This window comes from Pipra filicauda, unplaced genomic scaffold (assembly GCF_003945595.2).
Source record: "Pipra filicauda isolate LSUMZ 115617 unplaced genomic scaffold, ASM394559v2 scaffold58_size5111680_pilon, whole genome shotgun sequence".
NCBI lineage: Eukaryota > Metazoa > Chordata > Aves > Passeriformes > Pipridae > Pipra > Pipra filicauda.
Window position 1 is genome coordinate 732,393 of NW_024104742.1, and position 21,694 is coordinate 754,086.

The 21,694-nt window shown below is 44.6% G+C and overlaps 1 protein-coding gene across 4 annotated transcripts in view; it reads left to right on the top strand.

Annotated features, from left to right (window-relative positions):
* PLS3 (plastin 3) overlaps positions 1 to 21,694 on the top strand; it is a 51,052-nt gene that overhangs the window by 21,272 nt on the left and 8,086 nt on the right. For all 4 annotated transcript variants that reach the window (XM_039387810.1, XM_027746557.2, XM_039387811.1 and 1 more), the window contains 6 exons: positions 7,996 to 8,082; positions 15,472 to 15,635; positions 18,001 to 18,130; positions 18,587 to 18,719; positions 20,007 to 20,088; positions 20,770 to 20,935. In XM_039387810.1, the coding sequence (XP_039243744.1) occupies positions 8,016 to 8,082; positions 15,472 to 15,635; positions 18,001 to 18,130; positions 18,587 to 18,719; positions 20,007 to 20,088; positions 20,770 to 20,935 (742 nt within the window). In that variant the 5' untranslated portion in view covers positions 7,996 to 8,015. The remainder of the gene's footprint in view (positions 1 to 7,995; positions 8,083 to 15,471; positions 15,636 to 18,000; positions 18,131 to 18,586; positions 18,720 to 20,006; positions 20,089 to 20,769; positions 20,936 to 21,694) is intronic.

Here is a 21,694-nt window from a genome sequence, read left to right on the forward strand (position 1 = left end):
TGACTTTTCTGTGCCTGAGCCAGGAATTTAAATGAAGTCTTCTGAGTTTCAGTCCATTAGCTGACACCTGACCCTGACCCCTCTCTCTTTTACCTTCTTGCACTTAAGTTTAAACTATCCCTGAATGTTATTTGCTTTTGCAAGTTCCAGGCGTATGAGTGTACAGCTCTTCCTTTCTTGAGAAGTCTTGAAAGAATCGCCTGTTCCACATTGTACTAGCTAGGTAATGAGAATATTGCTATTCTGTTTCTACTGATATGAACAAACTATTGAAATTCAAAACTTAGTTAAACCAATCTGGTGCGTTATGATCTCAAATATTCTCTAATCCTGGAGTAGTTGCTTTGCTAAAACCACAAGTGTGCCAAAATGTAACATTTAGGAGGAGTATTTGTCAAAGAGGCTTTTAAGGACTGATTCATTGGTGCCTTGAGCAGTATTTTATCTGTTTCCACTGTGCCTTGCAGATTACAAGTACTCTCTAGATATATGTAATAGATTTGGAGCAACAAGGCAGTCTGTATGCTGTAGCTGCAAGTCTGCAGCATGATGGGTGTGTGTGAGTGTAGTTGGTCTCCTCTGTAAAAGTCAGCTCTGCCCCTGCTTTGACCCTCCACCCAATCCACTTGGCCTTGGACTTCCATGTCAGAAGCCTTCAAAGAGTGTAAGGTCTTCAGAAATCTTTCGGTGCTTCTCCCTTACATTTGAGTCCCAAACCAGTTTTATGTTTCTCTTGGTTCAGCCTCTTTCTAGTAGATGCTAGGACGTGAGAGTGACCAAGCATCCGTCTAGTCTACTCCAGGATAGCATCTCACTCCTCAGTGTGCATCAGAGACAGCTCTGGCTCATAGGGTGGGGATGTGTTGGAGGAGATTTCACTGAGGACTGGAGAAGCTTTTGTTCCTTCCATGGGCAACTGGAGTGCAAGCATTTGTGTTCCTCTGACTTGTGCTTCCCTTATAGTCTTTGGGCAGTTTGGTATCATGAGGCTGAGCATCCTCAGCTGCTTGCTCTCTGTTTCCTCTGTCTGTGACACAGAGAGGTTTGTGTACTTGAATCCCTACAAATTTCTGTTTCGTATCCCCAACTTTCAATATTCTGGATGCTGTTCTGGTCTTTTATCAAGAGGCTGATTCCTTTTTGATGCTGTGAGTGGATTTGATGCTGATTTTGGGTTTTCTCTGGATACTGGCTGCAACTTGGTTCTGGGTCAGGGTGCTGAACGTGCTGACCATTATCCAGGCCTGGTTGCACCCCAAAAAGCTTCTTTGACTGGGAAGTCAAAGGCATGTAAATTGGCTGATGGATCAGCAGTTGTTTTTACTAAGGATTTAAGATGGTTGAAGATGGGGAATCTGGTTCTGTCTTGAAGAGAAAACACTTCAACCAGCATGCAAAAGGGGAAGGATCAGGTTGTCCAGGCTGTCAATGAATGTTGGGGCAGCAATTAAAATCTAAGCAGAAGCCATAGGAATACTGGTTGGCTGCAGTTGTTGCCATACTGTTGGAGTAGCCCTGCCTCTGTACAGCCCAGATCCGTGCTGGGCATCTACTCAAGTGATGCTTAGAAAAATATCTGACATCGTTCTACACAGGTCTAGTGAGGAGACATTGACCTTCTAACCTGCACCTTCGAAGGAAGGTACCTGTTCAGAGATGGATACAATGGAGACGCCTCCAAATCCTGAGAGAAACTCTGTCAAGCTAAGTGCATGTGTCTCTGCTTCTGATGGATTTGGCAGATTTGTTCCCTGTAGCAGCAGTGAGTTGTGCAACAACTGGGGCAAAGCCTCACAGTCCACTCCCAGGCGAATGTAAACCTATCAGGGAGCCTGCCTCTCCCAGCATGACAGTTTTAGGAGTTTGAAAGAACACAGAGCAAAACCCTGCTTAACGGGATTTTTGTTGATTTAGAGGTGCCTCAAAAACAGCAGCTGGAGGTAATCTCTGTACGGGATTGGGCTGAAATGAGCTGTAAGGTGCCTGTGCAGTGGGAATCCCTATCTGCAGTCATGTGTCCTTTCCCTGTGATGCAACTGGTGGGCTACACAGCCAGCATGGGTCAGTCAAAGGGTGTATTGTGTGTAAAGTCAGAAGCTTGAGGGAGCTAGAGAACTAGGAGGTGCAAGGTAGTAAATTCAAATAGCCAGGAGAGGTTAAAGACATTCAGGATTAGAATAGAATTTGTGGATAGTTCGTCTTGACCTGCTGAGGTCAGTTTTTTGGTGCTTTGCATGGCTGAGAAAAGCTGGATTAAGAACGAAATAAAGCTGGGTTTTTTCAAGTGTTAGAGTGCAGTGGTGTTTGATAGTTAAAGCATTGCAGACCTTGAGAGCAGAGCTGTAGATTCATTACTGTTGAGCCTGATGTGCTTGAGGCTGGGAAAACTTCATTGAAGGGAAAAACAACAGGAGATGCAACAACTCAGCCAAATCTGGCACCACAAAGAAATACTTGCTCAAAGCTTTATGTGCCCCTTTCTTCCCGAGGCAGGGGAAACAGCTGAGTCCATAAGAACACCGCAGTGTTTGTGTTCATGCCAAGAGTGACACCAAGGTGATTTCTGGGGGACAGTATGGTGCAGTCTCTGTGGATGGGGTAGCATCTTCTAAATCAGTGCTCTTGTCAAGTTGACGCCTATCACCATGTGGAAACACAAAGTGTGGTTGAAGTCTGGTTTCAGTTATTGCCTCTGACCAGTGGCAATAATGAAACATAATTGCCTATTAGAAGTTTATGTGCTTCCAGCAGCCTGGTGTTTTCTAATAACCACACAAAGGGTGTGGGTGCTGTCATGTAGGAATTTGATGAGCCAAACACTGGAATGAGCATTTGATGAGCTCACAAACTGGTTATGAGCAGGAGAGGATGGATTACATGATAGGTTTTCATTTACAGGCCATCAATCCCTAAACTTCCCTGTCTCCTCCCAAAGCATTGGAAACTGTTTATCTCAGAGGATTCATCAGACCAGGTCTGTGCACCACAAGCTTTCATGTCCTCCTGTTGCTTTCAGGTTTTGAGATATTGTCTATAAAACCCCAAAGGCTTTGCTTGGACTGGACCAGAAAAAGGAGCTGGCAGAGCTGATGGGGTGAGGGTGTGTGTCTGTGCCCTCTCCTGCCTGTAAACATTTCCAAAGGCAGCATGAGCCTATACCTGTGCCTGTGGAGGAGGGTTCCTGCAGTGTCAGGAGATCACCGCAGCATCCTCTGCAGCTTCCCAGTCACCTGGCAAGGGATGCAAAGAAAACTTAGGCTTGCAGCCCTTGCCCAGTGACTGGCTTCCCTCACTGTTTGCCCTGAGGGTGGCTGCTCTGGACTGGCCCAGCAGCTCTGGAGCTTGCAGAGCCGTGCTGGGATGGTCCCAATGCTGTGACCTTGTGGAGGGAGTCTGTGGCATTGGGGGAGAGGCCCTTGCAGCAGAGAGGGCTAGGAAGGACTTTGTGGTGATTTACACATCTTTCAAAATGGACTGGGGAGGGTGAAGAGGAGACTGCAGATGGCCACCCCATTCTCTGATGCGGCTCTTGGTGGGGACCAGCCCTACCTGCAAAACAGGGAGGAAAAGGAGGATGGGGTGAGCCACAGGAAGCCTGGGGACTGAATCCTGTATCAGCTGAATCACCAGGATTCCCTCCCAATTGGCTGGGCAGCTGCATCAGTGCCCAAGCCCAGGGGCTCTGGCCCTTGCCGTGGGTTGTGGGGGGAACCTGAGTGCCTGACTGTCCTATTTGTTATTCCTAAAGCAAGACTGATATGTGCTGGGTTAGTGGTCGCAGATATGTGGGGTTTGGGTATTTTTAATTAGCTAATGCTGACTGACATGCCTTCTGACGTTGGAACCTTTGTCATGAAAAGGCAAGGAAACCACAGGTTCCTGAAATGGGGAATACATGTGGGGTGAGTCACTGCCCCAGACTTGGTCTAGCTCACTCAGGGTTTTTTTTTAATCAGATGGAAAAAGGACATATTAATACCTTTTTGTTGACACTTTAATGTGTCTCTGCATTTGCCTGTTTGAGTAAACAAGTTGATGTTGTTAATCAGTCATTTGTAGAGATGTTAATGCAGGGCAGGCCTGGGAGGGATGGAGCACTCAGTTTTCAGACTAACGCAGAGCTGCTAAGAGAGCAAATTCTTCCGTTTGGATCAGCAGCAAATTCCAGCTCTGTTTCTGTTGGAAGTGTTCAAGTGCCTGTCAGGAAATATTTGGTTGTCATGTGCTTTCTAATTTGAACTAATCCTCCAACTTTCAAAATGTACAAATATCTGAATGTCCCCCTTCCATCGGTTATCACTGATCCCCTGTGTAGGATGCAGTTCCCAGGCAAAAGTCTTGGGGACTTTTTTTTCCTGTGCTTGAGTGTTTTTAAGTTGCTGTCTGAGCAGTTAATCCACCCAAATATCCTGGTTAGCTTCTGGCACTTGTGCTGGAAGTGCTGAGGCCGCAGTGGAGGCATCCCTCCAGCAACAGCCCCTGCGATGCCGAGTCCCCAGGTGGTTTACAGCTGTCAAAACATGGGCTGGGACAGCTTTCCTTGACCTGCCCGTGTTGCAGCTCTGTCTGGAGAGCAAATAAACTAACCCCAATTTGGTGACTGCAGTGTGTTTAGAAGCTGTAAAATTTGTTTGCACAGAAACTTTATACAGCCCCTCTCGGGGAAGGGAGTTGATATTCCAAAACCTGAGACGTACTTTAAACAGCTCTGATCTGTATCACACGCAAAGTCCGCACTGTCTGCCAGCCACGCTCCTCTGGGTAGGTGCTTTTGTGCATCTGTGTGTTACAGAGCTGCCCTTGCTTTTCTTCTGTGGTGAGGGATGAAGGCAGAAGCAAAAGGGATCTGGATCAAGACTCTGTTCGTGTGTATTGACCCATGGACCACCAGCCACCAGACTAAAACGAGTGTGAGATCACTAGCTCACTTGTCTCCTCTTTTCTCCTTGTTCTCTCGTCCTCCCTCTAAAAGTCTCTGGCTGTCGTTGCAAGCCCTGGCAGAGGCTTTGCTCACAGCAGGAGTGTGACGTGGTGAGGCGTGAGCAGTGTGGTGTGTCCCACAGGGCTTCGAGTGAGGCAGCTGATGTGTGATCCCTATGCCACTGAGATAAAAGGGCTTTTTATGTTCCAGAAGACAAAGCCTCTTGTTTAAAAATGCAACTGAATGAAAAACATGATTCTGAATGCCCCAGGCTCAGCTATTAAAAACAAACAAACATAACCCCCCACACCACCAAAAAAAAAAAAAAAGAAAAGCTCCCCTGACCCCCAGTCCATTGTGCCAATGATGGTGTAATGACTCCATTGCAGAAAAGCTCTGTACAATTGCTTTGGGAGCTTGTAACTTTGTGGCCCACTAACTTTTTCATAGACTATTTTGTTATAACATTCTTTCCCCTTTCCAGGCAGCACTAACAAGGCCAGGTATCTGCTTTTTCTCTGTTGGTTCAAATTCCCCCTCCATCTTCTCAAGCAGAGAAACAGAAGGAAGAAGAATATGAAAACTGAGAGAACCTCTTTTATGGATTAACTGAGCTCAACAACCTAGGGACTGGAAAGGAAAAGAATTTTAAATGGAGACGTACACAAACAACTGCAGGGCATATCCAGAGTGCGATATTTCCCTGATAAAGTCAAACAGAGCAGCTTTTTTAAAAGCTCTCAACTTATGGTGGTGTTTCCTGCTTCTTTTGGTGTTAAAGATGTTAGAGATAGTCAGCAGCAAATTAAATTCCAATTAAGTGGTTAAATAATGATGCTTCGGGAAATCCCTTTTTAAGCGAAATGCTCATGGTTTGAAAATTAATTGGTGCATATTAGGATTAGGAAGAAGGCAGAATTTGTGGAGGAGAGTTGGCTGAATTTTCAGTCTGTAGCTCAACCTCTCCTACCTGGCAGCTCATGCCTCTGTAGCCAAAACCGGCTCCATTCTTGGTAGAGTTCCCCAAGTGTTTCTGCCAGTTGTGAAATCCACCTTCTGTATCGTGCAACAAGCCTACTCAGAGCTGATTTTCTTGCTGAGCAACTCCTTTATCCCCTGGAAATAGCAGCCAGGTTCTAGTGGCACTGAGGCTCAGGCTGCTGGGGCACTCGTGGGAGTGCTGCAGGGAAGGGGCTGCTCCAGGAATGGGAATAGGTCCCAGACTGGACATTGATGCAAGGACCTGCATGGTAGCTTTGCCTTGGTCAAGTAGCCTAACTTGTACTCTGTGAAATAGTATAAAAACTTACTGTGGTGCTTTTTTTCTGAACTCTGTCATTCTGATGCAGCTTTGCTGTGGTTCCTCCCCTGCCCTATTCTTTCATCTTGAGCCCAGTGATGAAGTTGGTTGTCTTGCTGTTGGTGCCTTTTACTACTGTTCAACATCTTGTTTTATTTGCTGGCAGCTCTGCAGATGCTAGGAGGCAGGATCTGCTGTGCTTTCCTTCATGTCTTTGTCCAGTGATGCAACTTCTTGTTGACTTTCTCTGCTGCTAGCACCTGTCTGAGCTGCTTTCCCAGACTGCCACACCTGCCCATTGCTCTCATCTCTAACAACTTCATTCTTTCCAGACTGAGTGAAGTGTTACAGAAAATGAATATTTACAGCTACAGGCAAACTTGTGTTCTTAAGCTAACCAGTGCTTGTGAAGGCAGCTGGGAGCCTCAGACAAAAAAGGGTTGCTAATCAGAGTATAGGCATTTGTGAAACTGAGCCTCTTGGTGCTTGAGCCTCGAGTCAGAGCCAGCCCGTTCAGGATCCTGCCTTCTGACAGTCTGTAAAATGTAATCCACCCCTCATCCTTTTGCTTACAAAGGAGGAGACAGCTGTGTCTGTTCCCATAGGCAGAGGAGGAACCTTTTATTTCACAACCTCAGGGATTGTAGCTAACAAGTAGGAGTTGGAAATCTTGGGACGCAAATCTCATTTGAAGTTGCATCTGAGCCTGCCGAAATCCCCATTTGTACAGACCCTGAGCTAGAACTAGCAGAGGTGCTAGAAAGTGCTTATCAGTGCCTGTCTTTTTGCTCACACACAGGGATTGCCCCTGTGTGCATTGATGCATCTATCACTGCTCTCTCACAGTTATATCAGCCAGAGCACCAACAGGGCATCTTATGTTCTGTCATGAATGTTGTGGGAAGGGGACATGGGCAGGTGACTGGTTTTCTCCCATCCCTATGGTGATACCTCCTGTCCAGGCTGGCTGGGTGGCACCTATTCAGTGCTTGGAAAGAAGGATGATAGCAGATGGGTGGAGGAACTCTATGCTTCATCCTCCCTGTTTCTTAAACACCAAGCAGATCTGATCAAAGCGGAGTTTCTGCGTACTTGGGGTTTCAGCGTGACTGATGCCTGCTGTTCTGTGCTTGCTCACAGTGCTCCTTGCTCAGGAGGTTGAGGGGATCAGTGGCTGTGCAAAACAGCTTGTTCTTTATGTGGTTTTTTTGGAGACTGACTCTGGGGAAACAGGCAGGTGTTTATTCAAACAGCTTTCTTGTAGAAAAGCAAACTCTTTCATTTTTGCAAACAGTATCAGGTATACTGCTTTGTGCCAAAATACCCTTTGCAGGTACTGCTCAGAATCTTTTTTATTTGGGTTTGATAGCTGTATGCTCTCAGGGGACAGACAGGCAAGCAGGGCATTCAGTATCTCTTGCATTAATATTTTAACTCTGGATTCTGATTTTGTGCAAAGTTGTGGAGAATCCCTGGAGATATGAGCTTTTCTGACCTACAGAATACACTGGCAGCAGGTACCTTAATGTGTGCAGAACAGCATAGCTGTAAAATAATACACAGAGCTAAATATTAACAAGGCTAATGGGATTTTTGACTTGTTAAGGAGTGTATTTCCCACCTCTGAGTTTCACACATCTGTTTTCTTAGTGGAAAGATAAATGTGGTTTCGAGAACTATAGTGACATTGGTACAGATTGTTGCTGTGCTGCTGTTTGAAACTGCATGTTACTGAATGCAGGCTGTTTTCACACACTGTTCTTTTTCTCTTTAGGTACTCCCTAAATTAATGAGATGGCCAACACCATGCAAATCTCCAAAGATGAGCTGGAGGAACTCAAGGAGGCTTTTGCCAAAGTTGGTAAGTCGCAGTGAGGAGGGCACCTTGCTCCTGACTGCTGTACATTTGAAGTGGATTTTTCCCACCCCTGTGAGCAGCAGTGGCAGCAGGATGTGGGCATTCTGCTGCTCTCCTGATCGTCTCAGTGCCAAGGAGTCCCTTGGCAGCCTTGTTGCTTCTGGCTTGTCACTTCTAGCCAAGGAGCACAAAAGCTGGGCCACAGGCAGTCTGACTGTCAGTGAGCACTGGCAGACAGCCTTGTGCTGTTGCTCTGGGGTGGGCTTTGTTGCTTCCTGATGGCAGAAAAAATATCCAAACAGGCATTGCATTGCTTTGGCCCAGACAGTATTTCAGGGCTTGCACAGTGCTTGGTTCTGGTGATGCTGGTTTCGGCAGATTGGCTGAGCCTTGCAGATGGTAAATGTAGGTGCTACATTTCGAGTTGGTGCAGGTGCATTTGAGGTGTTTGTAGGCAAAAGCCAGTTCGTGTCTGTTTACCTGGCCAGCATGGAGCAACTTGTGGTGATCGTAAATGCTTTGTGGCTGAGCACACCTGCATTGCCCTCTGGTGGCTCCGTCTCCGCTCTGGTGCTCACCTCCTTCACCCCTCTGTGCTCCAGGGGCTGCACAACCCCAGCTGCTCCACCTGCCTCGAGCTTTCCCCTTGCACTGGCATCGCAGAAGCCTCTGACAGGCTGCTTCAGGAAGCTGAAACAGGCAAAAAACATGACATCACGGAAAAAAAATCGTTTTCTGTTGGTTTATTTTCCTGATATGGCTTACTGGAAGATCAGAGAGATGGTAGGGAGGGGTGGGATGGGAGCTGGAGCACAGCCATGGGGACTGAGGTCAGCGTGTGCAGCTGGGGAACCACACCCGGGACTGGCACTGGCCGGGAGCGAGTTGATCAAGTGGTCAGAGACAGTGTTTTGTTTTCCTGACTGGACATGGGCATCTCTTGAGCACTGGTTATAAATACAAAATCATAGTTGCCTCTTATCTGTATCAGATGTTAACCACCCTCTAGAGCATGGTGGCTGTGAAAACTCTCACTTGCTCAAAATTTGCAATCTGCAGAGAGAAACGTGAATTTCAAAGGCAACTGATTCTCATGGAGCAGTATTCCCTGTTGGAACTTGAAACAAGTTGAATTTCAGGGAGTTCCCTCTCTGTCTTGCTCTTCCCGAGATTTTCCCAGCAGGTGGAATTGAGCTGCCACAGAGCAAAACAAGTGACCATAGTGTTTCTCTCTGCCTAATGTGTCTCTGAGCGCAGACCTCAATAAGGCTGGGTTGTAGGCAGCGTGTTCTGTCGTTGGATACATTTAAAATTATTAACCTCTCTGGAATGTGGTGGCTTTTTTTCATTAGTGTGAGGGAAATTATCGAGATTAGGTTGGCTGGCTGCCTTTGCACTGGAAACATGGAGAAACCCAATTCAAATGCTGGTTTGTTTTAGCAAACCAGCTCACCCTGCTCAGGTGGTGCATCCCTGTTTAGTTTTAAATTATAAAGGCAGTGTCAAAATTTAGATATTAATGAGAAATGTGATAATTAACCTGGACATACCCACAAGTGAGATGAGATCTACTAGTTCTTTTCATCTGCCTTCTATTTTGTGTGCTTTAGGCATGGTACAGCCCACAAACGTGTGGGACATACCTGTCAGGAGTGTCTTTAATGCTCTCACTCCCTTTATTCTTGCCTAAAGGAGCCATATTTGCTCTGGAATATAGAACTGGTTGCTATGACTTTCACTGTGAACTTCTAATGCCATCTCTAGTGAATGCGAAAAAAAGTTTGACTAAGACTGCTCTGTAAAACGAAGTCTGTTTTACATCTCCCAGCTACCTGGAAGACTTGGAATGCAGCTGAGAAGCATGGTTATAGCAAAACTCAGCTGGTTGGCTTCTAGGGTGTTGTAAAGGAGATGTGGGGAGGAGGGAACGTTCCACAGGGTGATTTCTCCTCACCAAGATGTGCCCTGCTCTGATACAGGGTTTCCTGGGGACCTGCTTAAACTCTAACATGGGGCAAATTACTGCTCTGGATGCGTAGGTTGATGGGACTCAAAAGGTGTGCGTTTGACCAGATTTTCTGTGTGCAGCTGAACTGGATCGGGGCATCTGGTGGTGCTGGAAAGCAGTGAGGTGTGTTGCTGTGTACTCTGTCACAGCTTGCCTTCCATGCCACTTGAAGGTATTCCCTCGCTCTCATGCAGCTGGTGTGCTGTTCTCTGACAGCCAGCAACAAGTATGAGTCCCATAGACACCTAGTGGTTACTAGAACAGTCCACAGACAAGAAAACACTGTTCAAGGTTATCACTAAAGTCAGCTACAGTGCAGACAAGCAGCTTCCAGCATCCTACAGCCTGGGATTTGTACTGGAAGTGATCCAAGGGGTAAACAGCAATGAGGAAAAAAAGCATTGTAATGTCTGAGAACAGTAATTAAGTGGGTCATTGGAACTGTCTAGGCTTTGAGTGACCCACAGCTTAGTGGGAGAAGCACAGGTTGCTCCAGATCTCAGCAGAGCTCTGAATTTGTTCTGCAAAACAGGGGTGTGTGTGTGAGTGTGTGTGTGTGTGTGTGTACTTGGTCAAAGAGTGGCATTTCAGAGGGGAGGCAGGGCAGAACAAAATCTGCAAACTTGTTCTATTTATTTGTCTTCCTTCTCCCTGCTTGTAAGATAAGCAGAGATAAGCATCTTTTCTGGAAACATGAAGTACTCAAAAATCATAACCCGGCCGAACACTTTGTTCAGTGCTGCAAGGTGGTAAAACAATGCTCCGAAATGTTCGCTCGAGGCAAATAAGGATCTGTGATCCTGCTAGTGTGTCCTGCTGAGCATTTATCCTTAAAAGGAAACTGTGTGGGTTACTTTCCCCTCTTGCATCCTGTTATTTAAGCTATTTTAAGTACTTGTCCTCGGGAGGAAGCTGAGCCAGAGCTTGAAGCAGCTTTTGGGATTCATTGCGGCTTTGCTGCGCCACCTGTGTCTGGGCAGAGCTGGTGTCGTGCGCCGCTGCCGTGACCTTTCCCAGGTTTAGCACGCTGGCCGTGCATGCATCTTTCAGTAGAAATAGGAAACTTCAGATGTGCTGTAGTTTCCTTTCCATCGGGCAGACTATAATGAATCCAGGCTGTAGCTTGTCTGTTAAAACAATTTCGCTTTCTTCCATTAGTAATTCTGGGCCAGCCGCCGGAGGATTTCATTTGGGATAGCTTCTATTTTGACAGCCTCTTCAGCTGTTGAATAGCACCTTGGATTTTGTTAGAGAAGGATTTTAGACCACCTTCTGTCTGAAGTCTGGGCCTGTTGCAGGACATCCAGCAAGGCACCATATGGTGGGCCTGCAGTGATGCTGGAAATAATTTTGGAACTTGCTGGTATTGCCGAGGTGAATTTTTTTTTTTTTCCTTTTTAAATTTTTTTTAAACTCTGCTTCTTTGTACATTTGATCGTGATTGCAGAAGGGAGACAGCAGGAATGGAAACAGCTGCCCTGTGGGATAGGGGTTTCAGGCCTATTTGTCACATCAGGCTTTTTGACATGTTAAGAACGGATCCATTTTCCACCACATAATCCATCACTAGTTAAGATTACTTGACTCTGCTACCAAGCCAAAACCACAAGCTAGCACATCTACCAGGCTTTAACTCTCAAATCTGCCCTTCTGTGGCCAAGAAGCTAAAACTTGAAATGAGAGCATCTTTACTGCAAAACTAGTACCTTGGTGTGGGGTCTTACAGTTCAACCAACAGACCTGACTTGCTTGTAAATCCCACTCCCAAGTATCCAGGACATAAGTGCCCTTTTAATCTATAAAGTAAATCAGTGATTAATTTTTTTCCAAGGATACAGTGGAAGAGTAACTCTTACAGGTGGGTGTTTTGGATATTGTTAAGATGGAAGAACTTAAGTCCTGAGTCCTGAGAACCAAAGGTTTTGAGTGACTCAAGTGGACTTCACACTTACATGCTGTTTGTCTGAGCCCAGTGCAGGTGTTGAGAGCCACTGCTGTGCAGTTCCTTCTGATGGGCACCATCTTTCCTGGTGCCATGCTCCTGACTTGTGGGAGCTCACATGTGAGTATGTGTTTCAGGTGGCTCTTCGTGTGGCAGAGCTGCTATTTTTTTTAATTTTTTTTTTCAGTGAGCAAAGGTGAATCTTCTTTGAAGTAGGCACACCTAGAGGACTGGGAAGATGTTGGTTGCAGGGGTGAATGAAACCCTCAAAATGGGCAGATGTTGATCCAGACTGGAGTAAATTCCTGATATCTGCCCTGCAGCCAGGTTTGATGCTTTCAGGCTGAAATTGAGGTCTGCTGAGCAAGTGTGGATGGACCAGATAGCCTGGGCTAACCCCTCAGTTACATTTCAGTCAGTGTTTTTAAGTTATGATTTCCTTTCTTCAAGTAAACCAGTACAAATGCCAGGCTGGGGATTAGCTCCTATAACTACATTGTACTCTTAAAATGGAGATTAGGAAATCCCTTCTTGACTGATTTTCCTCACTGGCTGTGAGGTAGGGAAAAGATGCATATTGCAGAGGTAGATTCAGTAATAAAAGTACTGTAATAGAAGAAGCTGTGATTTATCTAGAGGGGAAATAGTTTGCTCATGACATCGGAGGCTGGACTGTTAATAAAGCTTGCCTTTGTAAGCTTATATTATTTTGGAATAAAATTCTGAAATTGAGGGCCAGACAGCAGCCTGCTGGTATCATTAATCATTGCCCCAAACGACTTTATTTCACCAGCATTATTGTGAACACTGACATTTCATAAAGTAGTTTAATGTATTTATTAATCCACTGGGATTGATGCTCTTCTTTATTTTGAGATGTAGGAGGGGAGTACAGGTTTGCTCTAGTTGCTTTGGATGTGTGCCACTAAGCATCTGAATTTCACTTTCTTGCTAACTGATAAAAACAATTTTAAAATCTCATATTCCCCTATGGATCTGGAAAACGTGGAAGGTTGAAGTGCTGGTGTAGACATGCTGCTTGGTGGAACATTGCTGTGAAACAAAACCTAAAACCCACACTGACACCTCACTAGAAATAAATTGACCTTTACAATTTGGTAAAAACAAAAACAAACCACAAAACTGGACTTTAGAGCTATCCTGATTGTTTTCTTTTACTTTTGAAAGTATCTTCCTTTAAGCATAAATACTGACCTTAGTGGCTGTGGTGTGAGATTTCTTCTTGAACAAAGCCAAATGCTGAGGCTGGTGCAGCTCTTAACATCCTGCAACCTGCAGGGTGGGAGGATGTTTGGGCAACAGAAGCTGTTGCTTGAGTGGAATTTAATTCTGTGGCCTTAAGAAGAGCCTGCTGATGGATCCCTCTGGGTCTATGGGGCTGATGGGATTCATCCCATGGTGCTCAAAGAACTGTCTAATGTAATCATGAGACCTCTCTCAATGGTTTTTCAGTGGTCTTGGGAATCTGGAGAGGTCTCAGTTGACTGGAAGCTGGCAAGTATTGTCCCAGTTTTCAAGAAGGATGACCCTGTTAACTATAGGCCTGTCAGACTCACTTCACTGCCTCATAAAATTATGGAGAAGACTCCTCTGGATCTATTGAAAAACACCTGAACAACATTGCAGTCACTGCTCACAGCCAGCATGCTTCCACGAGCAGCTGAGGTCACTTGATTTGTTCAGCCTAGGGAAGAGGATACCGAGGGGTGATCAGGTACTGGAACAGGTTTCCCAGGGAAGTGATCATGGCATCAAGACTGCCGTAGTTCAAGTGTTTGAACAACCCTCTCAGGCACATGGTGGGATTCTTGGGGTTGTCCTGTGCAGAGCCAGAGTTGGACTCAATGATCCTTATGGGTCCTCCAACTGAGGATATTCTATGATTCTGTGAAATAGCATGAAAACTCTCTTGTGTGGGATATGGGCAGAACGGTGGCTGGGGGCAGCCAAGCAGGGCAGGATGCCTTCCAGCACGGTGGTTTTGGCAGTTGGTGGTGATGAGCTGCACTCAGCAGTGCACCATCACAGCCCCAGGAGCTCTGGAGGTGGGGGTGGGGGGAGAAGGTAACACAGCTGCTTAAATGGAGAAAAAGCTCTCATTTAGCCTTAAAGGGCTCAGCTGGTGTCTTCAATACAGGCACTGTGTTGACTTTGCAGAGCCTGTGGTTCAATGATGGTCATAGGAGACTGCCAGTCTTCACGTCCTCAGCCCATCCAGGTATTCCCCAGCAGCAGTAATCCAGGGTTAATATCTCCCCACAGGCCCAGGCCTGGGGAGGAGATAGCAACTGGGGCACTAAATCAGCTTCCCTGGGCTATCTGTAGCACCTGCCTACAGCCACGTTTTTAGCATTGCTAGTCAGCCAGTAACAGCTCAACTTGTCCTGAATTCCTGTCTCTCCAAAGATGGGGCCGGAGGGTCATGCTTATGTCTTGAGATGTGAACCTGGGCTGTCCAACAGCTTCGAATGCTGTATCTGATTGTGGACCTGACTCCTGAAGCCTCAGTACCAGCTGTACTGTGAGCCACACTGTCTGCTCATCCTGTTTAGCCTGAGGAAGGAGGCACCCAACTGCTGCCTGTCCATAGTGGCAGGAAAATCTCACTTGCCTGAAGAAAGGCTGGGGCTGCTGTGTGTTGTTGGTAGATGTGATGATGTCCCCAAAGGGGTTGGGATCTGTTAATGTGAAAAGCTCCAGTTTCACAATAGATTTTTGTTTTCTTCCTCAACCTAGTAGGTGACAATGTCTCACAAAGCATGGAATGCTCTGACTTGGTGATTGACTGTCAAAGCAAATGTCTTTGCAGACCATTCTTGGGCAGCAATAAAATATGTGGTTGCAATTTGCTGTCAGCGTTGAATGGAGAACATCAACATGATAAAAATGCAAATGTAGAGCTGACTTAGTGTTTTCTGTTCAGAAAATAAGTGCTGTGTTTCATTACCATCTATTTTTAACATGCAAAGGCAGGGGCAGTTAGATGCAGAAAGAGATGTTCTGGAGATGGTTTATGAAAATGCAGATGTTCTGTGATGAAACTTTTACACCAGACCTGGGCACATGTGCCAGGAGTCATTCTGGTCAGCCCTGCTTTGAAACTGCTGTTCCCCAGAGCCAGAGAGATCTCATGGCTTGGGCTGGGACCCCCTGATGATGAGCCGTGTGGATTTACTGTGTGCCTTTGGTTCCTGGTGTATTTGTGGTGGTGTCCATTGAATAGTGTACTCCTTGGTATTTGTGGTGTGGGTATCATGCTACCTGTCTATGCCCTGCGTGGATCTTGCTTTCCCAGTGTGCAGGTTGCTCTCCATTAAGCCCTTGGACATGGGGGCTTTGTTTCTGCCCCACCTTCTGGGGTTGGTCCCATCAGGTCACTGGCACGTTTCTAAAACCTTCTCCTGCCTCTTCTCTTCCTCAGACCTCAACAGCAACGGGTTCATCTGTGACTATGAGTTGCATGAACTCTTCAAGGAAGCCAACCTTCCTTTGCCTGGATACAAAGTGAGAGAGATCATCCAGAAGCTCATGATTGACGGCGACAAGAATAAAGACGGCAAGATTAGTTTTGAAGAATTTGTCTATGTAAGTGGTATTCCTGAATTTCCGGCAGCCTGGGGGGGACCTGTTTTAGACAAAGCTAAAGAAGACAGTAGAAGAGGCTGAACCTGACTTCTCAGACACTTATCCTAATCCTAGTTTTCTTTTGACAAACTGATCAATTTTGAGGGTTATCCATGTTAAAATCAGTTCTTTGTGCAGATCTCTGCACATGACCAGTTTTTTATACTATCGCTTCCAGCCTTCAGATGTGGACAGAGGGGAAATATGTTGTCTTTTAAACAAAAACAAACAAAAAGAATCCACATGGTTTTCCTATATGAAAGCTTCATTGGAGGCTAAAAGACTGTTTCCACATGAGGTGACAACTGGAAAAAAGACTTCCAATTCTCCAAGCTTATAGTATTGACTGGAAACTTCAGTTTTTCCAGGCACACAGATGAATGCTGTTTTTCCCAGTGTATCAGTATAATTTCCTTTATTTGACGGAACTACAAGTATTTGCTAAAGACTCGAGAGGGCATTTCAAGACACTTCTGGGGATTAGTCCTAGATGCTGATCCAGGAGAATTCAAATTTGTTGATTCAAAAGAGAAGAATGAGAGTTAGGAGACAGAAAAAGCTGGAGGATGGGCATATCCTTCAATCTTTTATTGCAGAAATCAGAATTTTTTAGTTTATTTTTAAAAAAGCACAACACTTCTGAGATACTGGTTCAATGTACATCTTTCAACCTTTTCATACTCTGATGGCTGAAAGCTGAAAAAAAATAAAAGTATGTGCAGTACATTGAGGGAGCTGTTTTCATGTCAATTAGTTTTCTTGATATTTCTTAATTTATCTTCACCTTCTGTTCCTTAATTGTTTTCAGACCCTCTGAACTTTTGAGTTCGGAGTCAGTTGGAGTAAGTTGGAGTTTGTTTGCAGTTTGTGAACACTTGCATGTTGGGTGCATGTTTCAGCTGTTGGTTTGAGCTGGTCCATAATTCTAACTTTGCACTGGGAAGGAAGAAATAAATCTCTTCTGTCACATTTGAATGGTACCAATGATCGAGTAAACACAAAATGTCTTACGGGCAACTTAAGGTGTACATTAGTGGCAATGTTAGTTGTGGGATTTTGACAAAATGAACTGTTGCTGTTTTCTAACTCTGAGCATTTTTGCTGGAGTTTATGTTGCAAAGGATGATGTGAACTGACTCAAGGTTGGGGCCAAGTGACTTAGTGGTACCTCAGCATTAAAGCACCTGTTTTCAAGAAGATATGAAATGCCAGTGATTAACCCAGGAAATTTTAAAATAAATAAATCTGAGTTAAAATTCTTGTGGTTAAAGCCAACAAACAGAAATCCCCCAGATTTTGGGCTCTTGAATCTTTGGTCAGCTTTACCTGATCAACTTCTGTGTGCCATTAGCAGATGGTGTAACTGTACTATATCATCATCTTGACTTGCCACCTTCCCTATGTTTAAGGGTCAGGGAAGGTAAGGAATGACAGCCACGAGGCTGGCCCTGTGGTGGCACCTACAGCCTGGTGTCCCCTCCTCTCTTTTTAATAGAAACACTTTGTTGTTCTGCTTTACAGTGCTGTTTCACTGCCTTTTTCTGGGCAGTGTTAAGAGAACGTTTATACATTTCATTTGTGTTTTCCACATGGTTGAAACTAATTGAGTTCAGTTTTGAGGGAGTTACAGTAGGCTTTCCAGCCATTGAATGTGTTTTTTACTAATAATTGCTCAGTTCTGTAGGACCTTGGGGCTTCTAATAGTAACACACAACCTGCACAAATGGCATGTGTAATCTTTCTGTCCTAAAGCATCTGAGGGTGTTTTGTCAGTTAGCCCAAGCCTGTTGAGGAAGAAGGGGGAATCCTTACTTGGAGCACTCATTGTTACACATCATTGCAGTTGACTATTACATGCTTAAAGAGAATTGTTTCTTGGGTTGTGGAGAAAGTATTTTGTGTGAACTCAAGTCACAGTCCCACGAGCATCTGGCTTTTGCAGAAAGGTTAAAATTGCACCACAGCTTTCTCAAATTTGGTCCTGTGGGAACTGCTGCATGCGTACCTTCTGTCAGACTGCAAAGGTTTCACATTTTATTTTTACAGTCTCTTGAAATCTACTTGTAAAGGTAAATATATGCAAAGTACTTCATGCCTAATGCTTCTGTTTCAATAGGCACTGGCAATGTGTGTTTGAGAGAGTGGGATGACTTTCTGTCCACTATCCATGTTAAATTTAATACCACTACACCCTTGCGGGGCCCTTCACATTTGCTGATTTTACTGTGAAGTTTGCTTTAAAGATGAGGGGAAATAGCTTCTTCTGTGGTCTTTTTGTTTTATGAAGAGGAGCTTTTCTTGTCTAACAGAGCGCTTTAAATTGTAGATTTTCCAAGAGGTGAAAAGCAGCGATATTGCTAAAACGTTCAGAAAAGCAATTAACAGGAAGGAAGGAATCTGTGCGATCGGGGGCACCTCAGAGCTCTCCAGCGAGGGGACACAACACTCCTACTCAGGTACTGCTCTGCCTTCCCGCTCTTCTCTTGGGTGAGTGGAGGCCCCATGCCAAAACCAGGCCATTTCTGCTGCTGTGCCCCGTGCTCTGCTCTTATTCTCTGAGAGCTGAGTGATCTTGCGTCAAGGTGAGAGCAGGATAGAATTTATATACTGCAAATTTAGCAGTATATAAATTAAATATGTGCTTATTTGTTTTGTTAACTGTGCTGGCTGACGAAGTCCTTGTGTCACACTTGAGTAAAATAGAGTTGTTGAGTAACATGTAAGTAACAGGAATATTCTGGTAATTGGAAGTGAGAGTCATCTTTCTTTAAACTTTTTGTGTGACTAATAAAATAGTGTGGTAATGATAGTGGGGCTGTTATTTCCCTGGGCTATTGTATGCTGATTCTTTTTGGAAAATCTTTGCTGTGTTATGAAAAGGCTTGTATTAAATTTACGATTGGTTATCTTAGAGGAAGAGAAATACGCCTTTGTAAACTGGATAAACAAAGCCTTGGAAAGTGATCCTGACTGTAGGCACGTTATTCCAATGAACCCAAATACAGATGACCTGTTCAAAGCTGTGGGAGATGGGATTGTGCTATGGTAAGTCATGATGGCTCCTGAATTTAAAAAAAAAAAAAATTAAAAAAAATTGAAAATCATCAAACCAACTTCCCAGAACCATAGCTGGGGAATTTTCATCCTGTTCCAGGCTGATTTTGTGACTAGTGTGTGTGCATAACACTTTGCACATATAAAAAGAGGCTCAGTCTCTTTCATTGCTATTGTGTGATGCTCCAGCTTTGGTGCCAGCAGCTGGTATTTTCTTCTAGTGTTTTTGTTTTGGCTTGAGTCTGAGTTTGCTGAAGGGGAAGAAGGGGCTTTGTGGGAGCAGAAGTCATCCTGTTACAAACTCAGCTTGGTGCTGTGTAGCTTGGGGGAGGGCATATATGATAAATAGCCCGTTCCCTTGGATGTTTAGACAGACAGTACCCTCTGTGGGAATGTTAGTGACCTTATGAATTAACCCAAAAATGGATTTCCTGGGAATCCTTGTGTTGGTTTTAAGGTGACTTATTTTGTTGTGTGCTGAAAACAGAAGGCATCCAGGGCTGCTAATACCAGCCACCTTCTATGTATAGTGTTTTTGCTGATTATGTTGGTTAGATTCATTTTTTTTTTTATTGTAAGTGTATTTATATAATGGAGATGTGGATCAGCCTGGAATTTCAGTAACTCTGTATCAATACACAAAATAATTTTAAGTGAGCTACTCATTGCCTTTAATTTCTTTTTTCCTTTAGCTTGTGATATATATTTTTCTTTTATTTATTTCCCAAGTTTCAAGTGGTTCAGGTCTTCAGGCAAAGGCTGAACTGAGTAAGAAATAGTTCATAATATAAAGTAAAAACTTTCCATATTTTCTGTTGATTAAAAATTCCTTGCGCTCACATGCTCCCCACTGAGCATCCCAACTGTTTGTGGTTTTTTGGGGCAGGTTTTCCTGCCAGCAGTAGTACACCTTTACAATGGGAGGAAGCATGTTGTCTTACTAGAATGTGCAGTGAATGTCAGCAGAGCAATGAGTCTTCACTAGTTCAGTGACTGCACTGTGAATAATTCATGTGCTCTTTTTGCTCCAGCAGCTGAGATCAGTAGTGGCCAGGAATATGTTTAAGGTTTCAGGCTTAGCTATTAGTTACAAATACATTCTCGATAATGTCAATATTAACTTCTGATTTACACAACCTTGATTTTATGGAAAAAAAATACACAAAACCAAACAGGCAAAAGGAAATGTGCTGTTGTGAGTCTTGTCACAGTGCATTGAGTTTTGTTCAGGTTAAATATTAAAAGTTGTTTAAGTGTAATTGTTTTTCCTCCTAACAGCAAAATGATCAATCTTTCTGTTCCGGATACGATTGATGAAAGAGCAATTAACAAGAAGAAACTCACACCATTCATAATTCAGGTATGATGCATTTCTATATTTTTTGCTGAAGTTCATATCCAGGTAGACTTAATGAATGCAGCATGGTGGCTCAAGGCATTGCTGTGGAACGCTGGAAGGGAGCAAGTTTTATAGCTTATGTTTAATTACTAAATGCAGTTTTGTACTGTGCATAATCCACAGTTCTGTGGGCACATGCAAAAGACAAAATGCTTAGTGACAAAATGGGTAATGTGGCTGAAATGCTGTGCACACCTGATATTGCTGTGGTGATTATATACAGCGCTGTCTTTTTGAAGCAATATGGTTATTGGTGTTGGGTGTCTGTGAATCATTTCATAGTAGGACAGGTTCTTTCTGGGAAGATGCCTCTGTGTGTGTGTGTGTGTGTGTGCAGGCGTATAAATTAGCACTTCTCTAGCCTTATTCTTGTTGATGCCATTAGATGCAACTAACTCAGATACTGAAACTAGATACCAGAGGCTGAAATTAAACCCTGGTGCCTAGTTCAGTTCTTATTGATTCAACCTGCTGCCACCATAGCTCCCTTTAAACTTCAGCCGCAGAGTGACTGGGAGCGTTTCCTCTGAGCTGCTGATTTTGGAGCAAGAACAGGGGGGAAATCTCCACTCTGCTGGTGCTGGATGAAAGGGAAATCAGCATCTCCTTGGACTGTGTCTCACTGGGCTGTACTGTTTGCAGGAGAACCTGAACTTGGCCTTGAATTCTGCATCCGCCATCGGCTGTCATGTTGTCAATATTGGTGCAGAGGACTTGAGGGAAGGGAAACCCCACCTGGTCCTTGGGCTTCTCTGGCAGATCATTAAGATTGGCTTGTTCGCTGACATCGAGCTCAGCAGAAATGAAGGTAAATTAAACTTTAAGTGATTTCTTCCAAAGCATGAACACCATGTTGCTAGGGCTGTCAACTCCAGCCCTGTGGTTGCCTCTTCCCCCCCTCTTCTCCGCTGGAAGGGGGTTCATCAGGGCATGTGCCAAGCTGACTGCTCTCCAGCCTGTTGTGGCTGTGAGCAGGTTCATGCAAGTGGGTTGTGCCGTCCTGGTAATGTGTGTCAGCCTTGGAGAACTGGCTGGACACCAGTCTGTAAGTCAAGATGCAGCTTGGCTTGAGCCTTGTGGTGAATGAGCACATTGCTTGGTGATGCCCCAGGCTGCTTCAGCCATGGGTATCTAATGGAGTTGGGAGGCAGCAAAAACTGATGCATCCTTTTAGCATTATAGACAACGGTGCATCTTCCTCTTAAAAAAAAAAGAGAGGGCTTCAGCTCTTCAGTAATGATTTGGTTCTCCTAAAATTCTCCTTGCTACCGTCAGTGGTGCAGCTGAGCTGTTACTTCATTCTTGTCAGTGGGAAAATGGTGCTTTTTCCCTTTGCTCACTTGGTCCTGCTGACAGACCTCAAAATTTAAAGTTTTCAAATCATTCAAAGAGCTTTGATATTCCTGCATGTGCTATCAGTGCACCCAGATGGAGGGAGGGGCTTCAGTGTCTTTTATTTAAACTTCCCCATCGTGAACTGGTGCCATTGTTTGGCTTAGATTGAAAATTCATGATGAGGGAAGCACCGGGTGCTTATCTTGGCTTTTCTGGCTTTTTTTAACAGTGC